The sequence below is a fragment of the Clarias gariepinus genome, chromosome 11 (genome assembly GCF_024256425.1).
Source record: "Clarias gariepinus isolate MV-2021 ecotype Netherlands chromosome 11, CGAR_prim_01v2, whole genome shotgun sequence".
Lineage (NCBI taxonomy): Eukaryota > Metazoa > Chordata > Actinopteri > Siluriformes > Clariidae > Clarias > Clarias gariepinus.
Genome location: NC_071110.1, coordinates 33,141,917 through 33,169,391, shown reverse-complemented (window position 1 = coordinate 33,169,391; position 27,475 = coordinate 33,141,917). Strand labels below are relative to the sequence as shown.

General features: G+C 42.2%; 2 protein-coding genes across 3 annotated transcripts in view; one reads left to right on the top strand and one right to left on the bottom strand.

The window, feature by feature from the left end:
- Positions 1-358: 358 nt before the first annotated feature.
- On the top strand, positions 359-12,488 carry LOC128532729 (chloride channel protein 2-like). The gene is made up of 23 exons (XM_053506831.1): positions 359-478; positions 2,311-2,407; positions 3,181-3,309; positions 3,483-3,611; positions 4,168-4,301; positions 4,939-5,016; positions 5,225-5,303; positions 5,421-5,546; positions 5,662-5,746; positions 6,224-6,325; positions 7,494-7,578; positions 7,685-7,840; positions 7,960-8,029; positions 8,726-8,836; positions 8,928-9,141; positions 9,323-9,453; positions 9,559-9,686; positions 10,376-10,433; positions 11,224-11,288; positions 11,414-11,452; positions 11,750-11,854; positions 11,937-12,023; positions 12,159-12,488. Exons 1-23 carry the CDS (start codon positions 425-427, stop codon positions 12,345-12,347), a joined length of 2,451 nt encoding a protein of 816 aa, XP_053362806.1. The 5' UTR covers positions 359-424; the 3' UTR covers positions 12,348-12,488.
- A 1,458-nt stretch (positions 12,489-13,946) lies between these two features.
- The window catches only part of wu:fb16f03 (eukaryotic translation initiation factor 4 gamma 1), a 28,060-nt gene continuing 14,531 nt past the window's right edge, over positions 13,947-27,475 (bottom strand). Inside the window, exons 1-25 of one of the 2 annotated variants that reach the window (XM_053506830.1) lie at positions 26,606-26,791; positions 26,260-26,352; positions 26,004-26,088; positions 24,125-25,822; positions 23,760-23,842; positions 23,468-23,666; positions 23,208-23,341; positions 22,855-22,965; positions 22,322-22,696; positions 22,084-22,233; positions 20,909-21,142; positions 20,574-20,678; positions 18,996-19,304; positions 18,618-18,729; positions 18,235-18,352; positions 17,892-18,103; positions 17,240-17,361; positions 16,908-17,080; positions 16,671-16,796; positions 16,489-16,570; positions 16,297-16,395; positions 15,986-16,126; positions 15,813-15,894; positions 15,556-15,696; positions 13,947-15,128 (exon numbers count right to left, since the gene is read on the bottom strand). In XM_053506830.1, the coding sequence (XP_053362805.1) occupies positions 14,947-15,128; positions 15,556-15,696; positions 15,813-15,894; positions 15,986-16,126; positions 16,297-16,395; positions 16,489-16,570; positions 16,671-16,796; positions 16,908-17,080; positions 17,240-17,361; positions 17,892-18,103; positions 18,235-18,352; positions 18,618-18,729; positions 18,996-19,304; positions 20,574-20,678; positions 20,909-21,142; positions 22,084-22,233; positions 22,322-22,696; positions 22,855-22,965; positions 23,208-23,341; positions 23,468-23,666; positions 23,760-23,842; positions 24,125-25,822; positions 26,004-26,088; positions 26,260-26,301 (5,115 nt within the window). In that variant the 5' untranslated portion in view covers positions 26,302-26,352; positions 26,606-26,791 and the 3' untranslated portion in view covers positions 13,947-14,946. Of the gene's footprint in view, positions 15,129-15,555; positions 15,697-15,812; positions 15,895-15,985; positions 16,127-16,296; positions 16,396-16,488; positions 16,571-16,670; positions 16,797-16,907; positions 17,081-17,239; positions 17,362-17,891; positions 18,104-18,234; positions 18,353-18,617; positions 18,730-18,995; positions 19,305-20,573; positions 20,679-20,908; positions 21,143-22,083; positions 22,234-22,321; positions 22,697-22,854; positions 22,966-23,207; positions 23,342-23,467; positions 23,667-23,759; positions 23,843-24,124; positions 25,823-26,003; positions 26,089-26,259; positions 26,353-26,605; positions 26,792-27,475 lie in introns of those variants that run through there. The other variant, XM_053506829.1, reaches the window with a different exon arrangement.

Below are 27,475 nucleotides of genomic sequence, written 5' to 3'. Positions count from 1 at the left end.
GAACAAACCAACGCTGCAGTAATTCTAGTGTTTGAGACTACACAACTGGAAACACATTTTCCTGGTTGATTCCTGTGATATATGTGAGACTGTATACATCACCTTTCATAAAAGGAAAAAAATTGATGCTGAATGCACAGACACACACAGACAAGGCAACAGTAGAAGTGTGTTTAAGACTTTGTTTAGGCTACACACTCGGTCCACTGCTGTGTTCTTGGAGAAGAACTAAAATTAGACTTTTTACTGAAAAGCAGAAGCCTGGAGCTCCAGTCCCGCCTCAGGTCATCACTTCACTGATCCTGTGACATATAAAATGGACCAAGAGCGCATCAGTGGCGTGTGTGAGACGCTGCACGACTCTATTGAAGCACTATTGATGTGTATATGTGTGTGTGTGTGTGTCTGTGTGTGCGAATAATCAATGGCTCGTGAGGAATCTGGGGAAAAGAACATGCATCAGTCTGAACAGCCACTGGTAAGTACTGTGTGTGTGTGTGTGTGTGTGTGTGTGTGTAAGAAAACATGATAAACTATCCAAATAACTGTACTTAGGCTGCCAATACATCTGTGATTGCCACAAATATTAAGAGCATTAAAGTTTTTTTTTTAATTCTTTAGATATTTAATGGTTCTGGTCTCATTTAGAGAACCCCAACATTTTTTGGATTGCACAGAGAACCTTTAAGGATTTCTTCCAAAAAGACAAACTGATGAACGTCTGTATTTATCTCCTGTTATACTGAACTTCTAGCCTCCTAACACACAGTATGAGTGCAGATCAATCCCTGCTATCCGTTATCACCCAGATGAGGATGGGTTCCCTGTTCAGTCTGGTTCCTCTCAAGGTTTCTTCCTATTACCATCTCAGGGAGTTTTTCCCTCAGCACCGTCACCCTCAGCTCGTTCATCAGGGACGATCTGATCATTCTGATCTAAACACATTTTTACTTTCTCCTACATATTTCCATAATCATCTTTAAATTTTTGTAAAGCTGCTTTAAGACAAGAACTTTTGTTAAAAGCGCTATTTAAATAAAATGTAATTTAATTTAACTGAATTCTCCCAAATATGGACGAATAAAAAAAAGAAAAATATCCATTATTAGTCAGTAAATAAATTTGCATTTCATGCCATAAATATAATTTTACCTGATAAAAAAAAACTATATATTTTTTTAAATAAATAATTTGGATTTATAAAAAGATTTCTGATTTAGGACGAGGTACCGGATTGATTGTGCATGTGGTGTTAATAAGTACAATATTTGATAAACAAACAAACAAATCAATCAAACACATCTTATCTAAATAATTAAATATTCAATTTTTATTTCATCAAAAAAAATTCATTTAATGAAATGCTACTTTTTTTAGTCTTCCATATTTTTTTACTCTAAAACTTTCAGTTTGTCTTCCTGGAAGAAATCTTTACTGATTGAGTATACTTTACTTTATTGATTGAGTGATTTTAATTTTTTTATTTACACCTGATGGACTTCGGGATTCCTGTACTTTGTCCTAAATTTAAAATGATTTTACAAATCCTTTTATCACCTGAGTTAAAAACACCTTACCCTTGAAAAAAAATTCTTACTTGAGAATCACTCTCACTTGTGCTAAACCAACAAATAGCAAAATAATAATTTTAATTAATGCTAAAATTATGAGACATAATTAATATATTAACCATAACATTTATTTTGTGGTGTTTAATGTTTAAATTAGTTTCTTAATTTGTGCATGAAAAAATGTAGTGTGCATATGTGTGAGTGTGTGTGTGTGAGTGTGTGTGTGTGAGTGTGTGCATGTGTGTTTACTACTGGACCAGCTGATCCTCTTACACCAGTTCTGTGAAGTGTTATTGCTGCTGCTGTCCACTGGAGCAAATTAATGTGAAAATTTCTCAGAATGTGTCACGCCAGTGAAGTTTCTTTACAGTCAGATGTGTGTCTCTGTGTGTGTGTGTGTGTGTGTGTGTGTGTGTGTGTGGTTGGATGGATGGGTAGAAGAAGGTTCTACTAAGAAATGAAATGTTTTCTAGAGGATCTTAATGATCTGGAACATGTGATGATGGAAACTGACGTCATAAATGTTGGTTATTAATACTTTCATGTAAAATAATTTGTTTTGTTTTTTTACGCCAAACGTTCATTATAATAATGTTTTTGGTTCCATTTTTGGGGCCCGATCATGTCCATCAAATCTGCAAAATCTGACAATTAAAATCTATCTCCAGGGGTAAAGCTTGATTTTAAAAAAAATTCCCCTTTGTGTGTGTGTGTGTGTGTGTGTGTGTGTGTGTGACAGATGTCCAGCTGTACAGATGAATCAAAGGACAAAAGCAGATTCAGGCAGCGTCTCACTGAACAGAGACAGAACGAGGAGAACAGGAGCAAGCGCACATGTGAGTGTTTAACGCTGTGTGTAAAAGAGGAATAAAACTCTCGGGTCTGTGCAGTTATGGGAAAATAATCAGCCTCAAGGTGGGAACTAATTCTGCTCCAGCACATGAATCAGCCAGGACACAGCGTTAGGGTTAGGGTTAGGCAAAGAAACTACTTTTATCAGTTTAAAAATATATATTATTATAATTATAATGTATCCTAATATCAAATTAGATTAAACTAATCATTCTAGTAATTAGAAAAGAAAATTTATATATATATATATATAATCTAATAATATAAATTATTATAATTTATATGATTTAAATAAAAAAGGTTTAAAAAAAATTGGCAAGTTAATAGAGAAGAATTTGTAGATTCCATCCAGAAACCTTTTGAGCTATTTTTAAATCCTTTTTCTTGCTTTATTTTATTTATTTAATTATTTATTTATTAATATCTTAACTTTTAGGGTTATTTAAAAGTGTCTTATTACTACTAATGAACTAAATTTAATTAAAAAAATTATTCTTTGTTATCTCTTTTCGTTTGCACATGTCTGTGTTAAAAGTGGAGACGGAAGTAATTAAAGGGAGTGTGTGACTTCACACAGTATAAATATTACACATGTAATGTTCAGTGAACTGCAAAATATACTTTTGTACTTTTTACATAATTTGCATATTCATCAATATATTTTCATTTAGATCTTTATTATTAAAAAGTTAAAGTTTTATTCTTGGACACTGGCTCCTGTGGTGCATTGTGGGTAATTGTGATCGTGTCTGCGCAGGTGATCCGCGGTGGAAGACGTTCCTGCTTTGGCACTTTGGTGAAGAATGGATCATCCTCATCCTGTTAGGGATCATCCCCGGTTTCTTCAGCTGGGCCATGGACTTCGGCATCGATGCCGGCCTGCATGGTGTGTGTGTGTGTGTGTGTGTGTGTGTCTAGAAATTCATTGAGCAGTGAATTTTCTTTGACTCTTACAAAGTTTATAGACATTAATATTGTGTGTGTGTGTGTGTGTGTGTGTGTGTGTGTGTGTGTGTGTGCGTGTGTGTGTGTGTGTGTGATCCCTACATCCCTACCTAGGAACAAGGAAGCTGTATGAGATGGCACACCATAACGTCTTCCTGCAGTATCTGGCCTGGGTTTCCATCCCCATCCTGCTGATCACCTTCGCCACGTTATTTACTCAACTAGTAGGACCACAAGCTGCAGGTATATTACAGCACACACTAGAGCCTAAGAGCTCGTCATGGTAACCACCGTAACCATAGCAGCAGTTTAATATGGTGTGTGTGTGTGTGTGTGTGTGTGTGTGTGTGTGCGTGTGTGTGTGTGTGTGTGTGTGTTTAGATTTAGTTTTAGAAGGCCTAGTCTATAAATGTGTCGTTTTTGTATATGTTTTGGAGATAAAGTCAGAGAGGCCAGATTGAGGTGGTTCGGACATGTTCAGAGGAGAGATGGTGAATATATCGGTAGAAGGATGCTGAGGTTGGAACTGCCAGGCAGGAGGTCTAGAGGAAGACCAAAGAGGAGATTTATGGATGCAGTGAGAGAGGACATGAAGTTAGTTGGTGTGAGAGAAGAGGATGCAGAGGATAGGGTTAGATGGAGGCAGATGATTGGCTGTGGCGACCCCTGAAAGGGAACAGCCCAAAGACAAAGGAGAAGATGTTCATGGATGTGTAGTTTTTGTGGGTGTAGTTTACGGACGTGAAGTTGTTGGATGTGTAGTTTGGTTTTGTTTTATACACATCAATGTCTCTCTTAGGATCTGGAATCCCAGAGATGAAGTCGATAGTGAAAGGAGTGATGATTAAAGATCACCTGAGCCTCAACACTCTGGTGGCCAAACTGGTGGGTCTGACCTGCGCTCTGGGCAGCGGCATGCCTCTGGGAAAAGAGGTATACACACACACACACACACACACACACACACACACACACACACACACACACAGATATGTACACAAACAATAACTTACACACATTATAACTAATAGAAATATTACTTATTATTATAACATTTTATAGTAATTATATATATATTAGCAATATATACTTTTTCAGGTATTCTTTATAATTTATTTGATGTGCTGGCATATGGCAACAATATTTTATTTATTACCTGTTAACATATTAACTATGTTAAGTAAAGAGGTAGATTCTAGCCAAATTCACACCTGTTTTAGGGAGGGGACGATACAGATGGGAATGTGGTTTTGGTGCTTCGGTCACATTCCACAGCTGATACATGAGAGTCAGACAACATCAGCACCAGTTTAACCCCTTACTGCTGTTTGGGAGAAAAATTCAACGTTTTTTGCTCTTCCCTGAGTTCCGCGCCTATCACACTCCATGTCTGAGACACAAGCTTCAGATGATGTCAGCATTAATAGTGTAACTTCTATTAATAATATACAGTAACTAGGGTGAATGTGTGTATGTAGTTGTGTGTCGTTGCAGTGTAATTATTTATGGTAGTAAAAATAATATCCTGAATTTCCTTATTTATTGATTTATCTATTGTTTTTATTCCCAGAGTCCTTTCGTGCACATCGGCAGCATATGTGCAGCACAGCTCAGCCGCCTCTGGCGATTTATTGGTGGCGTTAAATCGGTAAACTGTCAAAAAATAAATGTCAAAAATGAATCACACACACAGACACAAAGAAACTCATTCATTTTTATTTATATGTGATTTTGATTTAATAAATGGGAAATAGAAATGTTAAGTCTTAATTATTACAGTAATGATCATGTGTGTGTGTGTGTGTGTGTGTGTGTGTGTGTGTGTGTGTGTGTGTGTGTGTGTGTGTGTGCCCCAGAGTGAGTCTCATGGCATCGAGCTGGTGGTTGTTGGTTGTGCTGTTGGAATCGCCTGCTGCTTCGGCTCACCTATTGGAGGTGAAGACAAACGTTGTGTGTGTGTGTGTGTGTGTGTTGTGTATTGTTATGAGTTAGAGTCATAAGAAAACAGTTATAGATGTATGCTTTTTTTAAAAATGTGTGTGTGTTTTGCAGGAATCCTGTATAGTATAGAAATGGCCACGTCGTTCATCATGGTCCGGTGTTACTGGAAATCTTACGTTGCTGCCACCATCAGCGCCTTCGTCTTCAGGATCCTGCCTGTGTGGAGTGGACAAAATGGTGTGTGTGTGTGTAATAGATTTAATTTGGTATGATGGCAGAAAAACTTAGTTAAAAAAATAGGTTTTATTGAATAATAATAATAATAATAATAATAATTGATGCGTATTTACAGAAAGTATCATTCCTCTGTTTAACACATCGTTCCGTCTGGAATTTCCCTACACACTCTACGAGATTCTGGCCTTCGCCATTCTGGGGTATGTGTGTGTGTGTGTGTGTGTGTGTGTCTGTGTCCTATACTTATAGTAGTTATTAAAATACAAACTATAAATCATTAGATTCAATTATAATACTAAACTAAAGTTAAAGAAAAACCTGTTACCTACTTATTATTATTATATTATTATAACTGTATCCAGTGCATATTACTTCATTATTTTTCCAATAAACAAATTATATATATAAATAAAACTAAATAACTAAATAAATTATAATAATAAATATATTTTATCTTGAATAATTTATGGAGTATTCAAGTTCCAAAATGTAATTTTTGTTTTATTTTAGGAATAAGATGAATAATCAGTAGTAATTATGATTTTCTGCATAATAATTCCATTAGACTTGTTCATACTAAAATATACATTAGATTATTAGGTGTGCAAAAATTAAAGTAACTGTTACCGTTATTTTGATATAAAATACAGTTTGTGTGTGTGTGTGTGTGTGTGTAGGATTCTGAGTGGGCTTTTTGGAGCATTTTTCGTCTTCATGAACAGCACGATGGTGCGCTTCATCAGAAGCCCTCACCGCGTTAGCAGGTTCCTCGCCAAGACGTGAGTGCTTTAGTTGGATACTAACACGATCACAAGCAGGTTCGCGATTCCACACCAGAAACAGGAAATTTCGCAATGTTCCGTGGGCAGACGAGATGCAGACGAGATTCCAAAGTTCAAATAGAAACATTACTTAACATCAGATACAACCAAATGATAACACAGCAGGACAGCTACACACAAATACACTACCGTTGTGCTAGCTCTCTAACCACAATCAGAACTTTCTGTCTCAAAAATGAGCAGTGTAATATACTGTACATATAAACACTATACTACAGCTGCATGCAGTTACACAACAGCTGGAAACTCCTGTAGCTCTCAGGTGGAAGGTCCTACATCCGAGTGCATTATACCCACTTGAAGCTCAGATCTCAGCTCTGGAGTGTGATACGAAGACCAAACGTCCACTCTTATTTACACCATGTCCTCTTAAGCCTGAGGTCTGAATTTTGTGAAGATCTGAGAATCCTAAGAAATCTGAGAAACAGTAGCCTTTGTGGATTTTTAGGTGAAAAATTTTTAAATTTTCAGATTTTTCCCAAATTCACAAGGTACGTTAGGGAGTACAAAACATACACAGGGGGACACAGGTTACTCTAAAAGTGAGACGTGAAGTTCCAAAGTCCCACCTATTCCAGCAGGTTTAGTAGGTTATACTCTTATACCTGAGAGTTAGCATGAAATTTAGCCAGACGCATTACAATCGAACATTAAAACAGCTTCAATGACTTGCAAAAAAAGTCCTTGCAAAATATTCTCATTTGCAAGATCACGGCTTCTTCTTATTCCATGTTTTTGGAGTCTATGAGAAGTTGGTGCGAGACTGCCACCTACTGAACTGGAGTGTGTTTGTTTCTTGCCCATCTTCCACTCCACACTCCTTTGTACAAGACCTGGCATTTAAACAACCAAGAACACAAATGACACATTTCAGTGTAATTAAATACTTTTAGTAGTTTTTTTTTATACTTTAAACTCTGTAGGAAATATACAGTACGTACTTGAGACAAATCAGTCCATAAACACTCTAGTGCTAGTGAATTAATTCATTCAAATAAACTGATTCAGCAGCGCACCGATGGGTCTAATAATTAACATACTTACGAACAATAATTAGAACCTAAAAATATGATGTGTGTGTGTGTGTGTGTGTGTGTGTGTGTAGCCGTGTGCTGTATCCTGTTATTATCACCCTGGTCGTCTCCACTTTGACCTTTCCTCCTGGATTTGGACAGTTCATGGCAGGAGAGGTAACACACACACACACACACACACACACACACACTTACCATAACTAATTTGTATATAATTAACCTCCCCTAATCCAGACCTTGTGTTGCATCACTTCCTGTACAGCTCACTCAGAGGGAAACTCTCCTCGCACTGTTTGACAATCACACCTGGTCCAAACATTTCAAGAGTGACCATTTTGATCACTCGGACCATTCTGTGGCGTGGAAACACCCGAAAGTCAACGTCTTCGGCACGCTCACCATCTCCTTCATCACAAAGGTCAGAAACAAAATTAACCTTCGAATCACAAACAGATTATTATTATTATCTTTTTTTTTTTTTTTTTACTTTTTTAAGAATTTCAGCTTAAATTTTTTTTTTCCCCTCTCTGTGCTCAGTTCTTCATGTCAGCGTTGGCCATCTCCATGCCGGTCCCCTGTGGAGCTTTCGTACCTGCTTTCGTCATCGGTGAGTGGCTTTAAAGGGTGTGAGTGTAGTCATGACTTTCATTTCATATACCATTTGTGTTTGTAGATTTCATTGGTGTGCAAAGTACACATATCCTGTAAAAGTAAAAGTAGAGATGCTCTATAGGTAAAATTACTCAAGTAAAAATAAAAGCTCTCCATTTACATGTCAACTTAATTAAAAGGAAAAAAAAAAAAAAAAGCACTCACCTTAAAATTTACATCAGCATCGAAAGTACTATGTGTGTATAAGTAGCCTTTTTATAATAATAATAATAATAATAATAATAATAATAATAATAAATCTCTCTCTCTCTCTGCTTCCTTCGCTTCTGATTTGGAACGGCTGTAACGTGCCATAAGGGGAATGCAATTTTGCATAGATGTCAGGTGATGGCAAAATTCCCACTTCATATACTACACACCTCTGTGTCATGTAACGCCATGCAAAAATGTAGCCAAGTAAAGGTAGAGATAATTGTTGTAGGAAGAAGTGGAGTAAAAGTAAAACGATATAATACTCAATGCTCGTCAAGTACAGACACCTGAAAAATGTTCTGAAGTACAGCGACACAGCGAGTTTGAGCTCATTTACAAAATCGGACAGACAGATTGTTAGCTGATGAAATGGTTAGGACGTCAAACATACCTTAAAGTATAATAAAGTAATAAGTTGGTCGTGTGTGTGTGTGTTTAGGCGCAGGTCTCGGCCGATTGGTCGGTGAGGTGGCAGCTGTTGTTTTACCTGAAGGAGTTTATGCAAACGGCACCGTTTACTCTGTAATACCTGGGAGCTACGCTGTAGCAGGTAACACACCCACAAAATGAATAAAAAACAAATCGACTATTCCCGTCTCTGGACCTGCGGCACTGTGTGCTTCTCTTCTGTTTGTGCGTAGGAGCAGCAGCGATGTCCGGCGCAGCCACTCACACCGTCTCCACAGCCATGATCGTGTTCGAGTTAACCGGGCAGATCAACTTCCTTTTCCCGTTAATATTTTCTGTTATAGTGGCTAATGTCGTAGCCCAAAGTCTGCAGCCGTCACTCTACGATGCGCTCATATTCATCCGGAAACTTCCGTATCCCGTAGAGCCCGACTGGGGCGACAAGGAGTGAGTGTCTGTCGTCTTTAGTCCGTCTCATCATATTATTTTTCTAAATCTACAGAAACATTTATATGATGGATTTACATTTAGCCACACCCACAAAAGATGAAAATGACATGATTTACTAACCCGTGTGGAAGCCTAAAAAGTTTCCAGCTTTCAGACAGAGCTGTTTGTCTTTGTTCAGAAAGTCTAGCATCCGTGTGGAGGACATAATGGTGCATGATGTGAAGTACATCACGCTGAAAGACACTTACAGAGACGTGAAGAACCTCCTGCTCTCAAAACTCAGAACCTTCCCCTTGGTGAAGTCTGAAGGTACCCATCCACCATAGACATTCCTCCAACATCTCATCCTGCAATCAGAGTTTAATGTAGTGACGTATTGGTGGTGCTCAGATTATCTCCCTGTTCCTGCTCTAGACTCAAAGATCTTGCTGGGTTCTATCGAGCGCGCTCAGCTGAAGGTGCTGCTGTCCAATCAACTCAGCAGCACAAGGAGACTCAAACACCACCATCAGCCAAGGGAGAAAAAGGAGTGTGGTCATGAGGTGAGGAGTGTGGGAGGGGTTTGGGGTGGGTGGGGAGGTATTTATAAGACACACACACACACAGCGCCTGGACCATTGGTCTGCTGTTCGGTGTGTGCTTTGTTTTCAGGTAGACCTGCAGGAATTTGTCAAGTAATATCAAGAACATTTTTTTTATTTAATGTTTAGATGAAAGGGCGTGAAGTAGACGTACTAGTAGATCTTCGAACACCTTAGAAAGTGTCACAATATCAAGTTGATATAATTAAAGGACAGAATTAATTTTTTACTGTCCCAAACATTTACATTAAAGCATTTAGTAGACACCCTTATCCAGAGCAACTTTGGACATTTTAATATTTTTTCCCATCTCATTATACATCTAAGCAGTTGAGGGTTATGAGTCTTGCTCAAGGGCCCAACAGTGATGATTTATGCGTGGTGGGGTTTGAACCTGGTGGAGTTGGCCTGGATTGTAGTCTAATGCCTTAACCACTAAGCTGAGATACTAATGAAGAACCTGAAATTATTAAACACGCGGTTTGAATCATCACCTACTGACAAGGAATGTTTGTGCCATCAACGTCACCCCACGTCTTGGCCTGAACAACCTCACACTAACCGAAAAGGAAACTGAAAAAAAGATAAAATGGTATGATAACTACTCTGATCTCACCTTCTAACATTTTGGACCTGTAATTGTCTTTCAGCCCTTTGTAGATGGAACCTCCCAATCCTGTTCTACTAAAGCACTGATAATAGAGAAAGGTACAACACCAGACCGCGTGTCACACATTCTACACATCAGGGAAACCCATTAGTGTGGGGAAACGAAAGCATACGCATCTAATCTTTCGAAATGGTACAATCTTGCTAAACATGCCTCTTATTCCTCACTCTAACATAAGTACTACTGGCAATCGCTCAAGGTACAGCATGATTGCCCTGGTGGATCTCCAGGTGGCCAAATTTGTAGATCTGGGATCCACTGCCTCTACTGAACGGGGAGCATCAAGGCATCACCGAGGTTGGATGAAGGTTTCGGGCTTTTGGGTGGCAGGTCTTTCTTCTTAACATGGCTTGGTCCTCATTGTGGTTTCCATCTTTCATATAGGGTTTGTCCTGTGCATCAAGAGAACTGTCAAGATAGTCTTGTCCAAATAATGCATCTAGCTACTTTAGGGTACTGTTTCATTTTCAGGAGAACTGTTGGCTCCAAATTTAAATCTAGAACCATTTTCTGTGCACCAAATGTATTTATTTATTTATGAGGCTTGACTAGTGTGGAAGATCTTCAGAGCTTCACTCCAGAACGATACTAAGTATCAAAAGTCCTAAAGATTTCTAAAATACAATGTAACAATTCACTTGATGCCCAGGAAAACATTGAAGTAAGGTCCTTTCCACTTCATTCCTTGCCCATCTTACTGGGTGCTGGTTCGGATCGCGGATGGCGTAGACACTTACATCAGGTGGAGTTTCTGGATCAGTCGTGACCCTGATTATATCCACGGACCTCTAAGTCATGTAACTACTACATCTCTAATGTCTTGCTCAGGTTACGAAGATGCAGAAATTACCCTTAAGAGCCTTGTGTGCAGCCAATCTACAGTCGATATTGAGGTAAGCGAGCGCTCATGTTTAGCTCGAGTCTCCTTTAGTCAGTCAAGTTACATGACCTCTTTCTTTCTGATTTCTAAATGAAATGAAAAGAAAATTTTAAATAATAATGGTTTCTTTCCATCTAGGAGGATCCAAGTGGAGAAGATACCATGTCCCCAGTAGAGGTTGTTCTCAATACACGCCATGTACACACAGTTTTAACGCATTGTTTAGACCTGGTTTGTCTACTCAAATCTTCTGTACGTTGTTACAAGGACCAGATTTGTTACCAAGCTCATAACAATAGAGACCATTAACTATTGGAAGATGTATACTGTAGTTAGCTAATAATAAAAATTACATTAACTATTAGAAGAATATTAAAGAGCTAAACAATGAAATATTCCTTGGGCTCCACTAGGGGGCATTAGTTTACTCGGTTTTTAGAACATCCATTTGTGTCTCCATGTGACTGGGTCCAGATCCTCAGATGGGAAGAGCAACAGCTTGATGAAAGAGTCAACTTCAACCTCTGCAACATTGATCCTGTGTCCGTACATATAGTGGAACGAACCTCTCTGCAAAAGGTGAGCGGACTTCATTGGACTAGTCCTCACCTACATCCCACATCTCACTGGGAGGGTCACACCTTTCTTTCTCCATCTTTAGGTCCACAATATCTTATCCATGCTGGGTTTGGACCAGGCATACGTCACCAGCGCTGGACAGCTCATAGGAGTCGTGTCGCGTAAAGAGGTGAGAAAGAGCATATTTGTGTTTCTGAGAAGCGCTTGTCTTGGATATGGCCAGTTCCAGAGCCTGGTGGTCTTGGAGATCAGCTAGAATCTGTTGTGTCTAAAGAGCTATTTTATTGTGCTTGTTCTGTTGTAGATGTGCAAGGGCTTTGAGACCTCAGTGAAGGTGTCAGGAGCCAAAGCACACCCCCCGATGTCCTGCTTTAGGGAGACCAGCACCAGGTTGAGGAAGACGGCGACACCAGGGGCCACAGGGCTCCATAAACATCTGGGCAGCCAAAGCAGTCTGATCACCATAAGGGAGGGTCGTGCAGGGACCGACTGAGGGACCAGTGTCCTAACTACACGAACAAATTGGACTGCGCCTGAATACAAAATAAGATCCTGAGATGTCAATTTACAGCTTAATTATTTTACTGTTTGAATGTGATACCAAACCTGCAAATTAAACTTTTTTACCATTTTATGTTCATTCAAAAATCTATGGAAAGCCAGTATTTTTTTTCTTTTTTTGCACAAAGTGCAAGATAAAACATCACTGCTCCACAGTCACACAATTAGTCTCGATTCCAATCCACTTAAAATAACTAAAATGAGCAATTATTACAAATCTTTACGTCCGTGTGCAATTTATTTAAAAATGTATTCAGTGACTGTGAGGGTATACAGACTGCCACTTTTGAGCCCTTTTTGCTTTCTGTGTAAATTTCACATCACTGCAAGTGACGACCCATTTCGGGTTGGGAGGGGTGGTTGCGTGATTGACGACCCAAAACCGCAAACTCCTTTAACTCCTTCGGGTTAGTCGTCACCCTGTTGATATTTTCATGACAAGAGGGTGCTACTTAAAAGTGGAATCTAGTTTTTTTACTTCTACATGGGCTGATTTTATATCCTGTCTGGGAAAAGCAAAGCACAACTGAGGTGAGCACCAGTTTGCCATTTTTAACATTAAACAGTAGAAAATGTAAACTTGATATTTGAAAAATGTGAACTTGATATCTTCTGGAATAAATAAACAGTAATAACTCTACATTTGGACGTGTTAGACAAGAGAATAAAGTGCCTTGTGAACTTTAAGATATAGCTAACATTAACAAAAATGGCAGTTTGGGGCAAATTGTCTCAGTCATTTTGGAGTAAGTGGTCACATGTTGCCTTGTGCCATCTCCACCCACCAATCTACTGCAGAGGACATTTGGCCACACCCAAAAGCTAGTCCAAGAAAACAAGCCCGCCAACCGAGAACAAAGAAAAAAAATTGACAGACGAGTAAAGGAGGCACTTGAGTCTGAAAGGCAGGCACAAGGTGAAGAGCGTCTATCTTCCAAAGGAAATGCAGGGCAACCAAATCTAACCAATCTAAAATACACAATTAGCAAGAGGCAGAAGGCAGGTGTAATAAGAGACAAGTCTGACTAGTGAAGATTTAAGGGGTTCGAGATTTGTTTTTGAGCGTTTGCCGGGTTTTATTTGAAACGTTGACTGAAATTATTTTCCAGTTGTAGTTGGTACTGATTAAATGGACATCATTTCTTTAAGTTAAGTGATGAATCAAGCTTTTTCTGTAGCTCCAGCATTTAATGAAGTAAAATTAAACAATAAATTGGTTCTTGTTTTATATGTTGCAAAATCCAGTGTGACGTCTCATCACATATTGTGACAACTTACCTGCTGTTGGGGCAACATGTCACATTTTCTCACTCACTATTTAAAAACTTATAATTCTTTACTGACATATTTCAGATATAAAAATGAAATAAATACAAAATGTGTGCCTGAGACTGTTCTTTCACTCGGTATGTAATTTTTAACAATATGTTGTATTAATCCCCGGTCTCCCTTAATCGATAATAAACTTTAGCATTAAAACAAGAACTTTTGGAGGATGGCAAAAAAAAAAAAAAAAAAAAAAAGTCAAACGTTGTTTAAAGTTAGCATTTTTTATTATTGAAAATTTTAAACAAAAACAATCAAAAAACTAAATATTTACAGGACTCTCCTGAAATGCGTTATGCTAGCGGAAACGGCTTTTCACGCTGCTTGTACTGTTTTTTTGCCTTACTTTAAAAAAAAAATTATTTATTTTTTTATTATTTTATTATTTAACACTTCTGCCTTTGTTACATGTAACCTAGCTTAGTCAATGAATTTTTTTTTTTAAGTTTTAGTATTGATTGAATTTATAAAATGCACTACAGGATTCACACTGATTCAGTAAACCAGTTTTTTTGTCCTTTTTTTCATTTTTTCGTTTTTATTTTAGTGGACAAAAAGTTAAATCAGAAAAGTTCAGGTGGCGATTAGTGTAACTCTGCCCCCCTCAGCAGCAGCAATAGCCAAAAAAAAGAAGTTCAAAATCCAATCGCCATCTCTCTCCCTTTTTTTTTCTTTTTCTTTTTTTGCATCACACAGAGCTGTCAGGAAGTAAGTCCCCGCCCCCTTTTACACCAATCACAGCTCTGGATTTTGCCCTTTTTGCCCTGTTTAACGAAATTAAGCAGGGAGAAGGTAAATAAAATAGACACAGCACTTAATTCTCCAGCGCAGAGTAAAGAGTTTCTCTCAACACGACAGTCAATGAGTTTCAAAAATATATGGAGCTCTGAGCAGCTTTCGGTAATCAGTGACACATCGCAGGCGAAAGTGTGAGTTTAGCGACACCAAGCTGATGTCACGAACGAATGAAACGTTAACGGAACAGACTTCTTTATCCTCTAGGTGAAGTGTGGAAGTTTCATAATCAACAGTTTCGGCTCAAAAACATTCCTTAGCGTAAAACCAGAAGAAAAAAAACAATGAAAAAAAAATCATGATCCAAAGGTTAAATTTTATCCTCTTTCAAAAGAAAAAAAAAAAGAAAAGCTTCTTGTTTCAACTCCAGAAAGATTGTGAAACGCTCTCCAGTAGGCGGAGCCAGGGCTTTAGCTGTTGTCCGATTCCTCCTCGGCCTCGCGGAGCCAAGTGAAAAAGGCTGTGACGGATTTGAGGGCGACGCCCTTTCCCTGCTGCTCGGCAGGATCTTTGCTCGCCTCCCATTTGTAGAAAGCGTCTTCCTTAATGATGTCCTCGTCGTAAAGCGTGTCAAAAAACATTCGCAACAAGTCTAAACACACAAAAAAGAGGCAACGTTAAAATCAGTACAATAATTTATTTAAAGGGGGTGGGGCTAGCATTGACTAATGCATGTATAAGCTCCTCCCTCCACAATCACAATAATGATGTCACTCTATTAACTATAAAACTATTGATTTAAAAAAAAAAATGTATTATTAAACTAACGCTGCATCCACAAAGTCAGGAAAACATCACCTTACTCTGACTTCACGTGGTTTTTACTAGATGTTTATTAACTCTTTTACAAGAGTTGCAGTTGTAGGTAAGTTTAGCACGTGTGTTTACCAATAAACATCTGACGCGGGTAAAACAAACCAGAATTGTTATTCCCGATTACACTCCTGTGACCTAGACACTCCTTTTTCTGAGATATTTTCTATTCCTGAGTCTGGTAGCTCATCTCATAATCCACTCACTTGGCGGCTGCTCCATCCGCACCATGAGGCTCTGTAAGGCGTAGAGCGCCTGCAACTCCTTCTGCTCGTTATTAATGTAGCGCTGGAGCAGCTTGGCCCTCTGGGTAATCTCTTTAGCCTCCACTTTATATGGGGTTTCACCTGCAGGAGGAAGAAAGAGAGCTACTAAATACCTACATAAAGAGTCTGAAGTTTTGTGCGTGTGTGTGCGTGTTACTAATCAAGGATGAAAAAGAAAGACTAATTAAGTGACTTACAAACGATAGCAGCCTGACAGACGGAGGACATCAGAGCTCGCACAAAGGTGTTTGAGGAAACCTGCTGCTCGTCCAGGTTCGCCTGATAAATCAGGAAAAGTAGAGAGAGAACACAAAGTGGCATTATTCACTCTGAAGCATTTGCCCACCCACTCGCCCACCCACACACGTACCTCCACCCAGTTGTAGATGCATGGATTGTCAGCTTTGTCCTGTAAATGCTGGTCCAGATGTTTGGAGATCTCCTCCATGCTCAGGGATTTCCTACTGCTACCAACTTTTACACTCTCCTCACCCAGCGTGTACTCTACTCCCTACACACACACACCCCTTTCAGTTTAGAGTTGTTCAGCTAAGGAATCATAGGATTATAAAGAAGTCAATATGTGAAGAACAACGAGCCATCATCAGATGCAGAAGATGAAGTGATAGTGTACACAAAGAAAGTGTTTGCGCAAAGAAGTGACACTTTTTTTAATCAAACCTTCTCAGTCACAAATTTGTTGACATCTTCGTCTTTAGACAGGAAGTCCTTCCAGCTAAGCCCCGCCTCCCTCCACATGGCTCCGACCTTCTTATGGCTCTGAGCACATACACACACAGAAGTGTTAATATCACAGATATACCTCTCTAATAACTGACACACCCACACACACACACACACACACACACACACCATTCCTTTGCAGAGCAGGGTCAGGATGTGTGCCAACAGAAGTCCAGCGTTGCCGATAGGTACCAGAGGCTTCGACACTTCCCTAAAGGGTGAAAATTAGCAATGATCAAAATCCATTTGATTCTCCTCTTGCATGCCCGGTTACGCTGTTCTGTGAAAGTAGGTGGCGCTGTGTGACTCACCTGAAGAGCGCGCCTATGGGAATCCCGCCCTCGTGCAGCATGGGTGTGATCAGCTCAGCCAGGTAATCCCAGATATGAGGCACGTCTATGGCCATGTCCTCAGCCACCTCCAGCACCTCCATCAGCCTAAACACACACACAATATTAATAAAAGTAAACTTTGGTCAACACCATCATTAACACTATATATATATATATAATTAGATCCCCACAATGATATCACACACACACACACACCCTTTGTAGTACTGCTGTGCCGACAGCGTTCCCGCCTTGACGAGCTGGTGCAGCAGTAAGCCCATGTGCTCTCTGGCGATGGTGCTGCGCTCCAGAGTCGACTCGATTCCGGTCCTCACAAACAAGTAGAGCAATGAGGCGCAGTTCAGCTCGCTCACACACTGCAGCGCCTCCTGCAGGACGACAGAACATTTACCATAGTTAGGTTGCAGCTTTCTATAAAGCATGTTTTCAGTTAGAAAAACATGCTGTTCCTTCAGGAATCACTGTGGTAGCTGCTGCAACGGTGTGTGTTTATGTGTGTGTGTGTGTGTGTGTGTGTGTGTGTGTACCTTCATGTCATTGATATGCAAGTACTCCTCAATGATGGCCGTGGATTTCTTCTCAAGTTCCTCGGGGCTCAGAGCTGGTTTAGACGGAGCAGGAGGTGGTGTGGCGACAGGTTCTCGCTTTACTATAAACACACACAGTCATCCTAAACTTTCCAAAAACACCAAACTGTGTAACAAGCCCAGTGGAGAGGTCGAAAGTTTTAGTCCCATCTAGTGTTTAGACCAGTTTTAAAAGTGATGTTTCTCAGCTATGATGAAACCATAAGTCACTAATCCAAACCAGTGTATCACTGACTAACAGCTCTAAAGATGGTAATGAGGTCCTTATAGTGTCGATATCAGGTAACTGTGTGTGTGTGTGTGTGTGTGTGTGTGTGTGTGTGTGTGTGTGTGTGTGTGTGTATGTGTGTGTGTGTGTGTGAGAGAGAGAGAGTGTGTGTGGAGGCCTGCCAGGTTTTCTAAAGCCCCCTGTAGCCAAAAAACTGTTACATTTAACTACATGTTGTAGTAAAAGAAACTATACTACATTACACCACCTGTGTGTGGATATAACTATAACGGCACCACACACACACACACACACGCGGTTTATCCCTTTACACCTCAGATAAAGAATCAAATTGCAGACGGCAGTGAGCGTACGCGTACTAACCGCTGTCTTTGCTCGGTGGTCGTTCTTTCTCGCGCTCTCGTTCTCGCTCTCTAGCTCGCTCCCGCTCGTCGGTCATGCTAGCGACTCGCCGCACCGTCTCGGCCGGTCTCTGCTCCCACTCGTCTTTGTCTCTGCTGAAGCTGCGCTTACTGATGGCGGGCCGGTTTCGGTCTGGACCACGCTGGTCACTGCGCTCTCGACTCGAGCTGTTCCTGGTGTGGCAGGTGAGAGAAAGAAGATAAAGGATGATTACAGAAACAGTCCGTGATGAAGCTCACGTCACTGAGCGACTCTGGCAGATGAGAGAACGAGAGGAGGGTAAAGGGAAAGGGTGACCTCTGACCTTTGTGGAACTCTCCTATCGGTCTCCACGTTGGAGGAGGACAAGGATGAGGTGGAGGAAGGAGTCTGCTGCAGGGCGGAGAAGCGATTCAGTGTGCTCGTACGGCTCGAGTCTTGAGCTGCGCACACACACACACACACACACACACACAGTATATAATAAACCATAAAAAACAATGCTAGTATGCTACATTTCTAGTTTGTGAACTATCAAACAGTATAATGTACATGTTGTAGCAGTTACCAAAAACATATACAATTACTTAACAAAATAAAATCAATTACGTCCAATTATGACAAATTATTATAGCACTAAAAATGATTCCTTATTAAATAAAACTCTTAGTATTTGGGCAACTATGAGCCCTAGAGTCCTCAACTCACCACTATCACGGGGTTTATCCCCCGAGCCTCCACTGCTCCCTTTGCCCCAGCTGCCCCATGATCCTTTGCCACCAGGGGCAAGAAGCTGGTTGTTAAAGTCCATGGCTCCAGGCTGTGAAATCAGACAAGAAGTGAGTTATTTGGAGTGTAATCGCCCCAGTTGCTCCCCCCTCAGGTCCAGTGCAGTACTACACTTGGATATGGTTTATTCATTTAAAAAAAAATAATGAAATTTAATTTCCACTTCAAATTGGACATTTGCATAACTGTTCCATGTCCCTGTGGTTACCAGAATGAGTGGTTACTATAGCAACAATAACATAACACATTAATACGTTCTGCTAAGTTATAACTCGTGACTGTGATCGGGACAGTAACCTTGGTGATCTTGCTGAGGCGACTGGTGTCGATGGGCCGGTTCTTGGTGGAGATGGGCACCGTGTTCCAGCCGTCGTCTTGTGGAGGGTTTCCGCGGTGTGAAGCGGGGCCAACACCCCGAGGGCCCAGGGTCACACCACTTCCTCCACCGCCTCCTCCCCCTCCCCCTCCTCCTCCTCGTGAATCCTTCCTGGACATGAGCTGCTGCTGGACTTTAATCTGCTCTCGCTGCTCCTCCATCTCGGCATCCTTATGGATCTGCTCGATGGTCTTGGGGCCCTGATCTCCTCGCCTGGGCACCCAGTTATTCTACAACAGGAGATAAATAATCATGAGCAGGAAATTTTGCAAAAACCACAGTGTAATTTTAACACCAGTGTGTTAGTGGTGTTTACGGTAGCTGAACTATCCCTAGCTTTGTGGTAGTGGAGCTTCTTTCAACTTATGCTCTTCAGTCGAAATTTATGAATTCCGAGTAGGAAGCCTCTCTTAACTCAGTCTTACTCAGATGTTCAGGATGGTGAGCACAATTTCATAAAGTGACCAAAAAAAAAAAAAAAAAAAACATAGCTGTTTATATCAATAGGAAAAAAAATGTCCTAATTTTTTTCTTTTTAAATTATGTTTTACTTGAAGTACGACTTTAAATTAATCAACATACAGAATTTTTTAGGAATCTATAACACTGATTATAGAGTTAATCGTCTTTTTAAGAATTTTAAAATCACTGTGTTTATATCACTAATGCTTAGATTCCTGGAGGTTCCACCCCTGCACACTAGAGGGCGATAGTCTGGATAGTATTTTTTCCCATAGTTCTTATGCAAACATAAAGAACTCAAACAAGCGTCTTAATAATGTTTATGTGATGATTAGAAATTTACTAAAAATCCTCCCACACACATGCGCAGAGGAGGAATCGCCAGGTCCAATAAAAAAAATAAAATATATATATATACATAAAAAAAAACAAAAAAAAAACAAACTGTACGAGCGTAGAAAAGAAATAGCTACAATTTACTGCCAACACCCACCTGTAATTAAGCTTGCACACAAAACACACCCTCTATCTCTCTCCCTCTCTCACTCACACACACTTTCCTGGAAACAGCCAAAGTTTCATTTCTGTGGAAGTACTAGAGTCTGTGAAGTGTGTGTGTGTGTGTGTGTGTGTGTGTGTGTGTGTGTGTATGTGTGCATGTGTGGGTGGATGGGTGAGTACAAGGTCAATGACAGAGATAAAGCAAAATCTAGACACACTAAAACACACACGTACACAAAGAAAAGGTTGCACATTAATATAAAATATAAATTGGTGAAATAGTGTAAAATATTAATAGGGGGCGGGGCTTAAGAATGCTGACTTGATATTGATATGAGATGGACACCTGTGACAGATTATGGTGAAATGCAACTGTCGCGCTCTCGCCCTACTCACACCCACACTCCCTCACACTCCTTATCCTTTACCTCATCACTTACTGTGATCGTCGTATTTCTGTCACAGATTCTGTAAAACGATCGTAACTTTTAAAAACAACATTGTGTAAATAAAAATGTTAATATCAAATAATTTACTCGTCTTAAGTCGATGACGTCTTGCAGCATAAAGCGGATTCTGGATGACGTCTTCTTTTCTTTAATGATCTTGTCCATCTGGTTAAAATACTGATCCATACGAGGCTGGAGACAGAAGAGGGAAAGTGAAAGAGAGAGAGAGAGAGAGAGAGAGAGAGAGGGAGAGGAGGGAGAGAGACAGAGAGAGGAAAACAAGTAAAAAATTTGGACAGTGAAACTTGTCTGTCAATGGAAGGCCAATCTGCTGAGGACATCAAACAAAACCAGTAATAAATTAATGCTGAACTGCGTGTGTGTGTGTGTATGTGTGTGTGTATATGTGTATGTAATGTTACCCTGGCCTTCTCGAAGTCCAGGTCCTTGCCGATGGTGGACAGCAGCCTGCACAAACACTCCAGGCTCTCCTCGTCGTGGTTCTTCAGCAGTTTGACCACGCAGTCGTGCATGATGTTCTCTGTGAGCATCTTCAGCTTGAAGAGCTCACCTATAAACTTGATGTTGCCGAGCGAGCGGCGCCGTGCCGCGTCCTTCGCCTCTTCTAATTCCTCTTTTAGACGCTGGCGCACCTCCTCCCGTAGCGAGGAGAAAAACAATGCATTTACTCCACAATAATGCACAACACAATCAGAACCCATACTGCTGCTGGTACAAACCACACTGCAAATGCAAGTGTAACATCACAAAATTAATCATCAAAATGTCTGTCGCTCTTTTTGGAACACGCTCCACATACACCTTTTTGTTCGATGACGTTTTCCATTAATCTAATCAGACCACAAAGGGACAACTTCTATAAATCACACACTCACAAATAATCAAAGTGAGTATCTGTGTTTAAATGATGCTTCTCTACATAACACCATCATAAAGGCCATTAAAACTAACCAGGTCTTCTTAACACAGAAACTACTTCCTCTGAATCATAAGCTGTAAAGTGAGTAAATACTTAAAGAAATGTTTTTTTTTTTTTTTCACGTATCAGCCTGATCTCAAAACTTCTCAAACTGGCATTCAGTTAAATACAGCCAGTTTCAGGAATTTCACAGACGATTGTAAATTTATCTGTACATACTTCCTCATCACTCAACCAGAAGCCCCTTAACCCGTCCTCCACTTCAACCTGATGTTTAATTGGAAATTTCATAGAATTTCCAGAAATTTATATAATCCTGATAATCTGTCATTTTTGCGACATCCACGATATCTAGTTCATTGACTGGCATTTTGTCTTGAGCCATCCCGGTGAACACGAACTTAAGGTTGTTTTAATATTAATATTTAATTTTCAGTTTTCTGTTCTGGCAGCTTGTGGTGGTGGAATGAACTTCCTCTAGATGCCTGTAAAGCTGAGTCACTGGCAGCCTTTAAACAACGTCTGACAAAGACCTGTCCGTTTCTAAAGAAGTTAGGTATTTGTTCTCTGGTAAAGCCATAAACCATGTTGCAACAAAATGTGATCTTAGTAGAGAAGTGTGTGTGTGTGTGTGTGTGTGTGTGTGTGTGTGTGTACCTCAGCGGCAGCGTCAAGCTCCTTTTGTTTCTTCTCAAAAATCTCGTCATCGTCCTGGTCCTTCTCAAACTCTTTCTGGCAGCGGTTCAGGAGAAGCTTTCGGAAATTCACACCCGGCTTGCCTGGTTTATCGCCGCTAGGCACTTTCAACTGAACAGACAGAGAGATCATTCTAAAATCAATATCACGGTACAAACATAAAGCCGCATTTGATACGTAGTGACACACAGACACACACCCCGATGAGGCAGCGGCACATGTTCGCGTAGGCGACAGAGAAGTTGGGCTCGGAGATGGCTTTCTCGAACACCAGGTCTATCACGCCCTTTAGCCGCTCCTCTGTGTCAATGGTCATCTCCGTGATCTGCTTCATCAGTGGCTGGAACATCTGAGGGGTCAGTTTGTTCAGGACACCCCGGACACGCCGCAGCAGATCCTGTGTCTTTACCGACTCCAGGTCCTCCTGGTCAGCTCCGCCCCCTCGCTTCCACGCCTTCTCCGCCTTGTTCAGCTGAATGTCGTCATTCAGGGACACTCCGGACAGGACGATCTTCCTTGGCTCCTTACGCGACCCGGACTGACCCGAGCGCCTCGGGCCGGGCAAACCCACAGGCTGGAGGGTGATGGGGGGGAGCATAGAGAAAGAAATCCAGAGCGAGAGAAACGGAGAAAAGATACAATATAAAGAAATTAAATACAGTTGGAAGTAGGGGAAACAAGCAAATCTTCAATTCGACACATTGTGAAGCTGTGATTGGAGGAGAGACTGACCGGGCCACGCCCACCAGATGGCTGTCGGCCCAAAAGAGCAAATGAGGGGGTGAAGTCTGGACCACAGTTCATCCTGCTGATGTCCAACGGCCGCAGAGGAGTTTTATTCACCTAGAGAGAGAGAGAGAGAAAGAGAGAGAGAGAGAGAGAGAGAGCGTAACATGAGAGGATTACATCATCAAATTTAACCACTAATCAGGTTACAGTATGTAAATGAAAGTCATGTACCTAAATAGAATTTAATGCAATTTTATTACTTGGTATGCAAAACATCATAACCTTCAAACAAAATTTGGATGAATTAAAGTAAGACACCGCTTCTGAACTGCGTGTGTACGTGTGTGTGCGTGTACCTTATCCAGCACCACGTCACTGATGTGAGGGAGACCCTCTGGTTTGTGCATGCTGGCGCTGATGAACTGAAAGCCCAGCAGAAACTCGCGGTCATATTTCTTCTTCTCCTCAGGGTTCAGCGGTTTCCACTGTTCTGTGAGAACAATCGCAGAACAAACGGCATCAAACGACACAAATCATGTTTCGTTCTAATGCATGAACAGTAGGGTGGAATTTTCAAATTAAGGAAAAAATGTACGAGTTTTATTAACACACACACCCTCTTTGTACTGGTATTTTTGCTCGGTGGGCGTGGCTGGGGCAGGGCTGGGTGGCTGAATGTTTTCGGCATCGAGCTTGTCCTCCTTTTCCTCCCAGGTCTCTTCCACGTCTTCTACAGGGGGCGGAGCTACAGGGACAGGCTCGGCTTGCTCCGATTTTGCAGGGGGCGTGGCTTCAGTCTTCGGTGGTGGTGGCGGCTAATTTAAAGGTGTGAGGGCAGGGAATGAGGTCAATATTTGTCAGCAAACACCTGCTTCAGCACGCACACACACACACGCACACACGCATACCTCTTTAAAGGCATCCAGCACATCACCAGTCTCCTTCTTGTTTAGGTCCTTCAACTTTCTCTTCTTCTTTGGCACAGAAACAGCTGCATGGAGAAGGAAAGAACGAAAGAAAAAAAAATTGTGTAAGATCAAACTACTATATACATTTACACTTCAAAGCGTAAAATATTTACACACACTCACAGTTACATCGTGATTTTTGACTTTAATGGCTGGCAGCCAACCAGAATTTTCGTAATATCAATTTTATAAAAAAAAAAAATTACTGTTCTGCCATACTGCAAAAAACACAAGACATAAGCAGAGCGTGTAAAATAAGCACAAAAACGATTCACTGCAACAATCCGTGTTTTAAGTGCACGTACCTTGCATAGTGCTCTCTGGTGGCGCTGCCTGTGGAGGGGGCGTGTCCTCTCTGTCCTCAACAGAGGCAGGAGGAGGAGGATGAGGTGTGGCTTTGGGAGCAACACAGGCAGGCTCCGAGGGACTTGGGGTTTCCTTGACGATGGGTTCTGAGGTCTTTTTACCAACAGGACAAGGATCCTTGACAACAGTTTCTTTGACAACAGGCTTGCTAGTTTTTGTGGCAGCTGGAGGAGGGGTCTCCTTCACAGCTGGGGTCTCCTTTACGGCGAGGGTCACTGGGACAACCGCGGCCTCCTTTACAGCCGGGGTCTCCTTAACTGCCGGGGTCACTGGGACAACCGGGGTCTCCTTAACTGCCGGGGTCTCTTTAACGGCCGGGATCACTGCGACAACCGGGGTCTCCTTAACTGCCGGGGTCACTGGGACAACTGGGGTCTCCTTTGCGGCCGGGGTCACTGGGACAACCGGGGAAATCTTTGCAGCGAGGGTCACTGGGACAACCGCGATCTCCTTAACGACCAGGGACTCCTTTGCGGCCGGGGTCACTGGGACAACCGGGAACTCCTTTGCGGCCGGGATCTCCTTTGCGGCCGGGGTCACTGGGACAACCGGGATCTCCTTTGCGGCCGGGGTCACTGGGACAACCGGGATCTCCTTTGCGGCCGGGGTCACTGGGACAACCGGGATCTCCTTTGCGGCCGGGGTCACTGGGACAACCGGGATCTCCTTTGCGGCCGGGGTCACTGGGACAACCGGGGTCTCCTTTGCGGCCGGGGTCACTGGGACAACCGGGGTCTCCTTTGCGGCCGGGGTCACTGGGACAACCGGGGTCTCCTTTGCGGCCGGGGTCACTGGGACAACCGGGGTCTCCTTTGCGGCCGGGATCTCCTTTGCGGCCGGGGTCACTGGGACAACCGGGGTCTCCTTCACGGCCGGGGTCACTGGGACAACCGGGGTCTCCTTCACGGCCGGGGTCACTGGGACAACCGGGGTCTTGTTTATAACCGGGGACTCCTTTGCGGCTGAAGCAGTGGTTTCCTTGGCAACTGGTGCAGGGATCTCTTTGACAGATAATGAGGGGGTATCCTTGGCAACCTTAGGCAGGGTTTCTGTTACAACAGGAATAGAAGAAATCCCTGCAACGACCGGTGTGGGTGTCAGCACGGAGGCTGGTGTTTCTTTGACACTCGAGACATAAGCTTCCTTGTTGGCCGGAAGGGGCGCCACCTCACTGGCAACAGGAGCAGGAGCTACCTTGACGACAGCTTTGGTAGTCCGTGGTGAGTGTTCCTCGATAATAGGCAGAGCCTCTTTTGTGATGTCAGGCTCAGCAAGAGGGCTGATGTCTCTGTTGGTTGTGTCTGCAGTTAAACCGTTTACAAGCTGAAGCTCCTCTGGCTGTGCTATTGGAGACTCGAGTGCTGGTTCCGCCCCCAAAGCAGGAAGAAAAATAGATACTCTTGCTAGCCCCGCCCCATTCTCTGTAGAAACGTTTGAAGGAGCACCTGCTGATGAGGGCTTCGGGTTCTGCTGACTCGCATCTTTGGGTTGCGTAGCTTTATCCATGGCAGGAGGCGGAGCATCAACTGTCTCACTGATTGGGCTGGTGGGAGGTGGAGTGGGCGGGGCATCTGGGATAGGGCTTTCCCCTGGGGGAACAGGGAACTCCAGGGACACTACAGGCTTTACACGCTCATCTATAAAGACAAAAAACAGTCAAAAACTTTCATCTTCAAAGAGACCTAGAGATCCAAGAATCACTTCTGAGTAAGAAGCTACCACATGGACAATGTGTGTGTGTTTAATCATTATAAGAGTCCAAAAAAAACCCAAAACAATGCACAGACAATGACCATTACTTATTGATGCACTCCTTACCTGTTCTGGCTGCGGCAACAGGGGGCGTGGCTTTTTCACCATTAGACTGTGTGATGGCTCCACCCTCTGATGTGGACAGAACTGACTGGAAGAGGGGAACATGATTTAAAAGAAAGGTCATGCATGTGCATGTGATGCACGTGTCCATGCTACAGATGATATTCAATGACACATTTGTGCCGTAAAACATTTCATTGACTCTTGACAAAAACTTGTTACACTTTAGTACACTTGTACTAAAGTGGAGGTGCGTTACCTGTGGAGGCGTGGGTGTGGAGGCGCTGCGGCCCCCGGACATTATCTCCTCTGTGATATCTTTGCCTCCTTGGTTAGGGTCTCGTATTATTATCTGGGGAGGACAAGTTAAAGAGTTTTCACATGCATGATAAAAAAAATAATAAAAAAAAAATATGCAGGAGCGAGAGACGAGAAAGAGACGGGCGAAGGAACGCTGAAGAGTTAAACCACTCCAGTTATTGAGTCTCTGTATTCTCACTCTACCTCTCTCACACACACGCTTTAGTTCTACCTGAATCAGAGAAAAGGCAAAACAAACACACACATACACACACAGAAATTCAGCGACTGTTTGTCAGTCTTACCTAACTTGAGTCTGTGAAAAAGTTTCCCGCAATCAAGTTCTCTGTCTGTCTCTCTCTCTCACACACAGGCATGAGCCAGCACATTTGTTAGCAGCGCTAAAGGCCCAAAGGCCTGTCTAGTCCTGGAGGCCGAGTCCAAACCCAGCCCGACTCTGTACACACACGCGCATGTACGTAGGCAGAAATTAGAGTGTGTAAAAGCGGGGGGGAGAGAGAGAGGCCTTGTGAAATGAGTGCAGTGGAATGTGTGTACACACCCACCGAGTGAGAGAGACAGACGTGGGGGGAGTGTGTGTGTGTGTGTGTGTGTGTGTGTGTGTGTGTGTGTGTGTGTGTGTGAGAGAGAGAGTGAGAGAAACATGGGGAGGATATTCCCCTTCCGGGCCAGAGAGTGGGCGGGAAAGGGAGTCGAGCCACGTGGAGCTGCTGAGTTGTGCTGACTTGTCCTTCTCTCTCTCTCTCACACACATACACACACACACACACCATAGATAGCAAAGCCTAGAATGGCAGCATGACTGCGCAGTATCATGACAGCTAACTAACCATAAGGTGCATGTTTTGCATTGTCTCATGAAGTTACATCACACACACACCAAAAAAAAAAAAACCTGTTTCTCACTCTTTTTTTGGCAAAATCATTCTTCCTGTACGGTCATTATTCTCTTCCTTCCTTCTTGTCTTTCTTGTTCCGCTACGTTAGCTAAAAAACTCGCTAACGCGCTCCAGGCGGAGTGTGTGTGTGTGTGGGGGAGGATGGGGGTGGCGGCTGCGTGCAGGACAGCGAGCGTCCGGTGGGTCAAAGTTCACCCCGTTAAATGCTCTACCAGCTGCACGCCCCCGTAAACACCGGAGTCACATGACTAACAC

What these genes read in the sequence shown, in the direction of transcription:
- LOC128532729 (XM_053506831.1), top strand. Translation starts at nt 425, where the DNA reads ATGGCTCGTGAGGAATCTGGGGAAAAGAACATGCATCAGTCTGAACAG. An exon ending in CTTCGGCTCACCTATTGGAG is followed by an intron (nt 5,304 to 5,420) that starts GTGAAGACAAAC and finishes TGTGTTTTGCAG; the next exon opens with GAATCCTGTATAGTATAGAA. An exon ending in AATCTACAGTCGATATTGAG is followed by an intron (nt 11,289 to 11,413) that starts GTAAGCGAGCGC and finishes CTTTCCATCTAG; the next exon opens with GAGGATCCAAGTGGAGAAGA.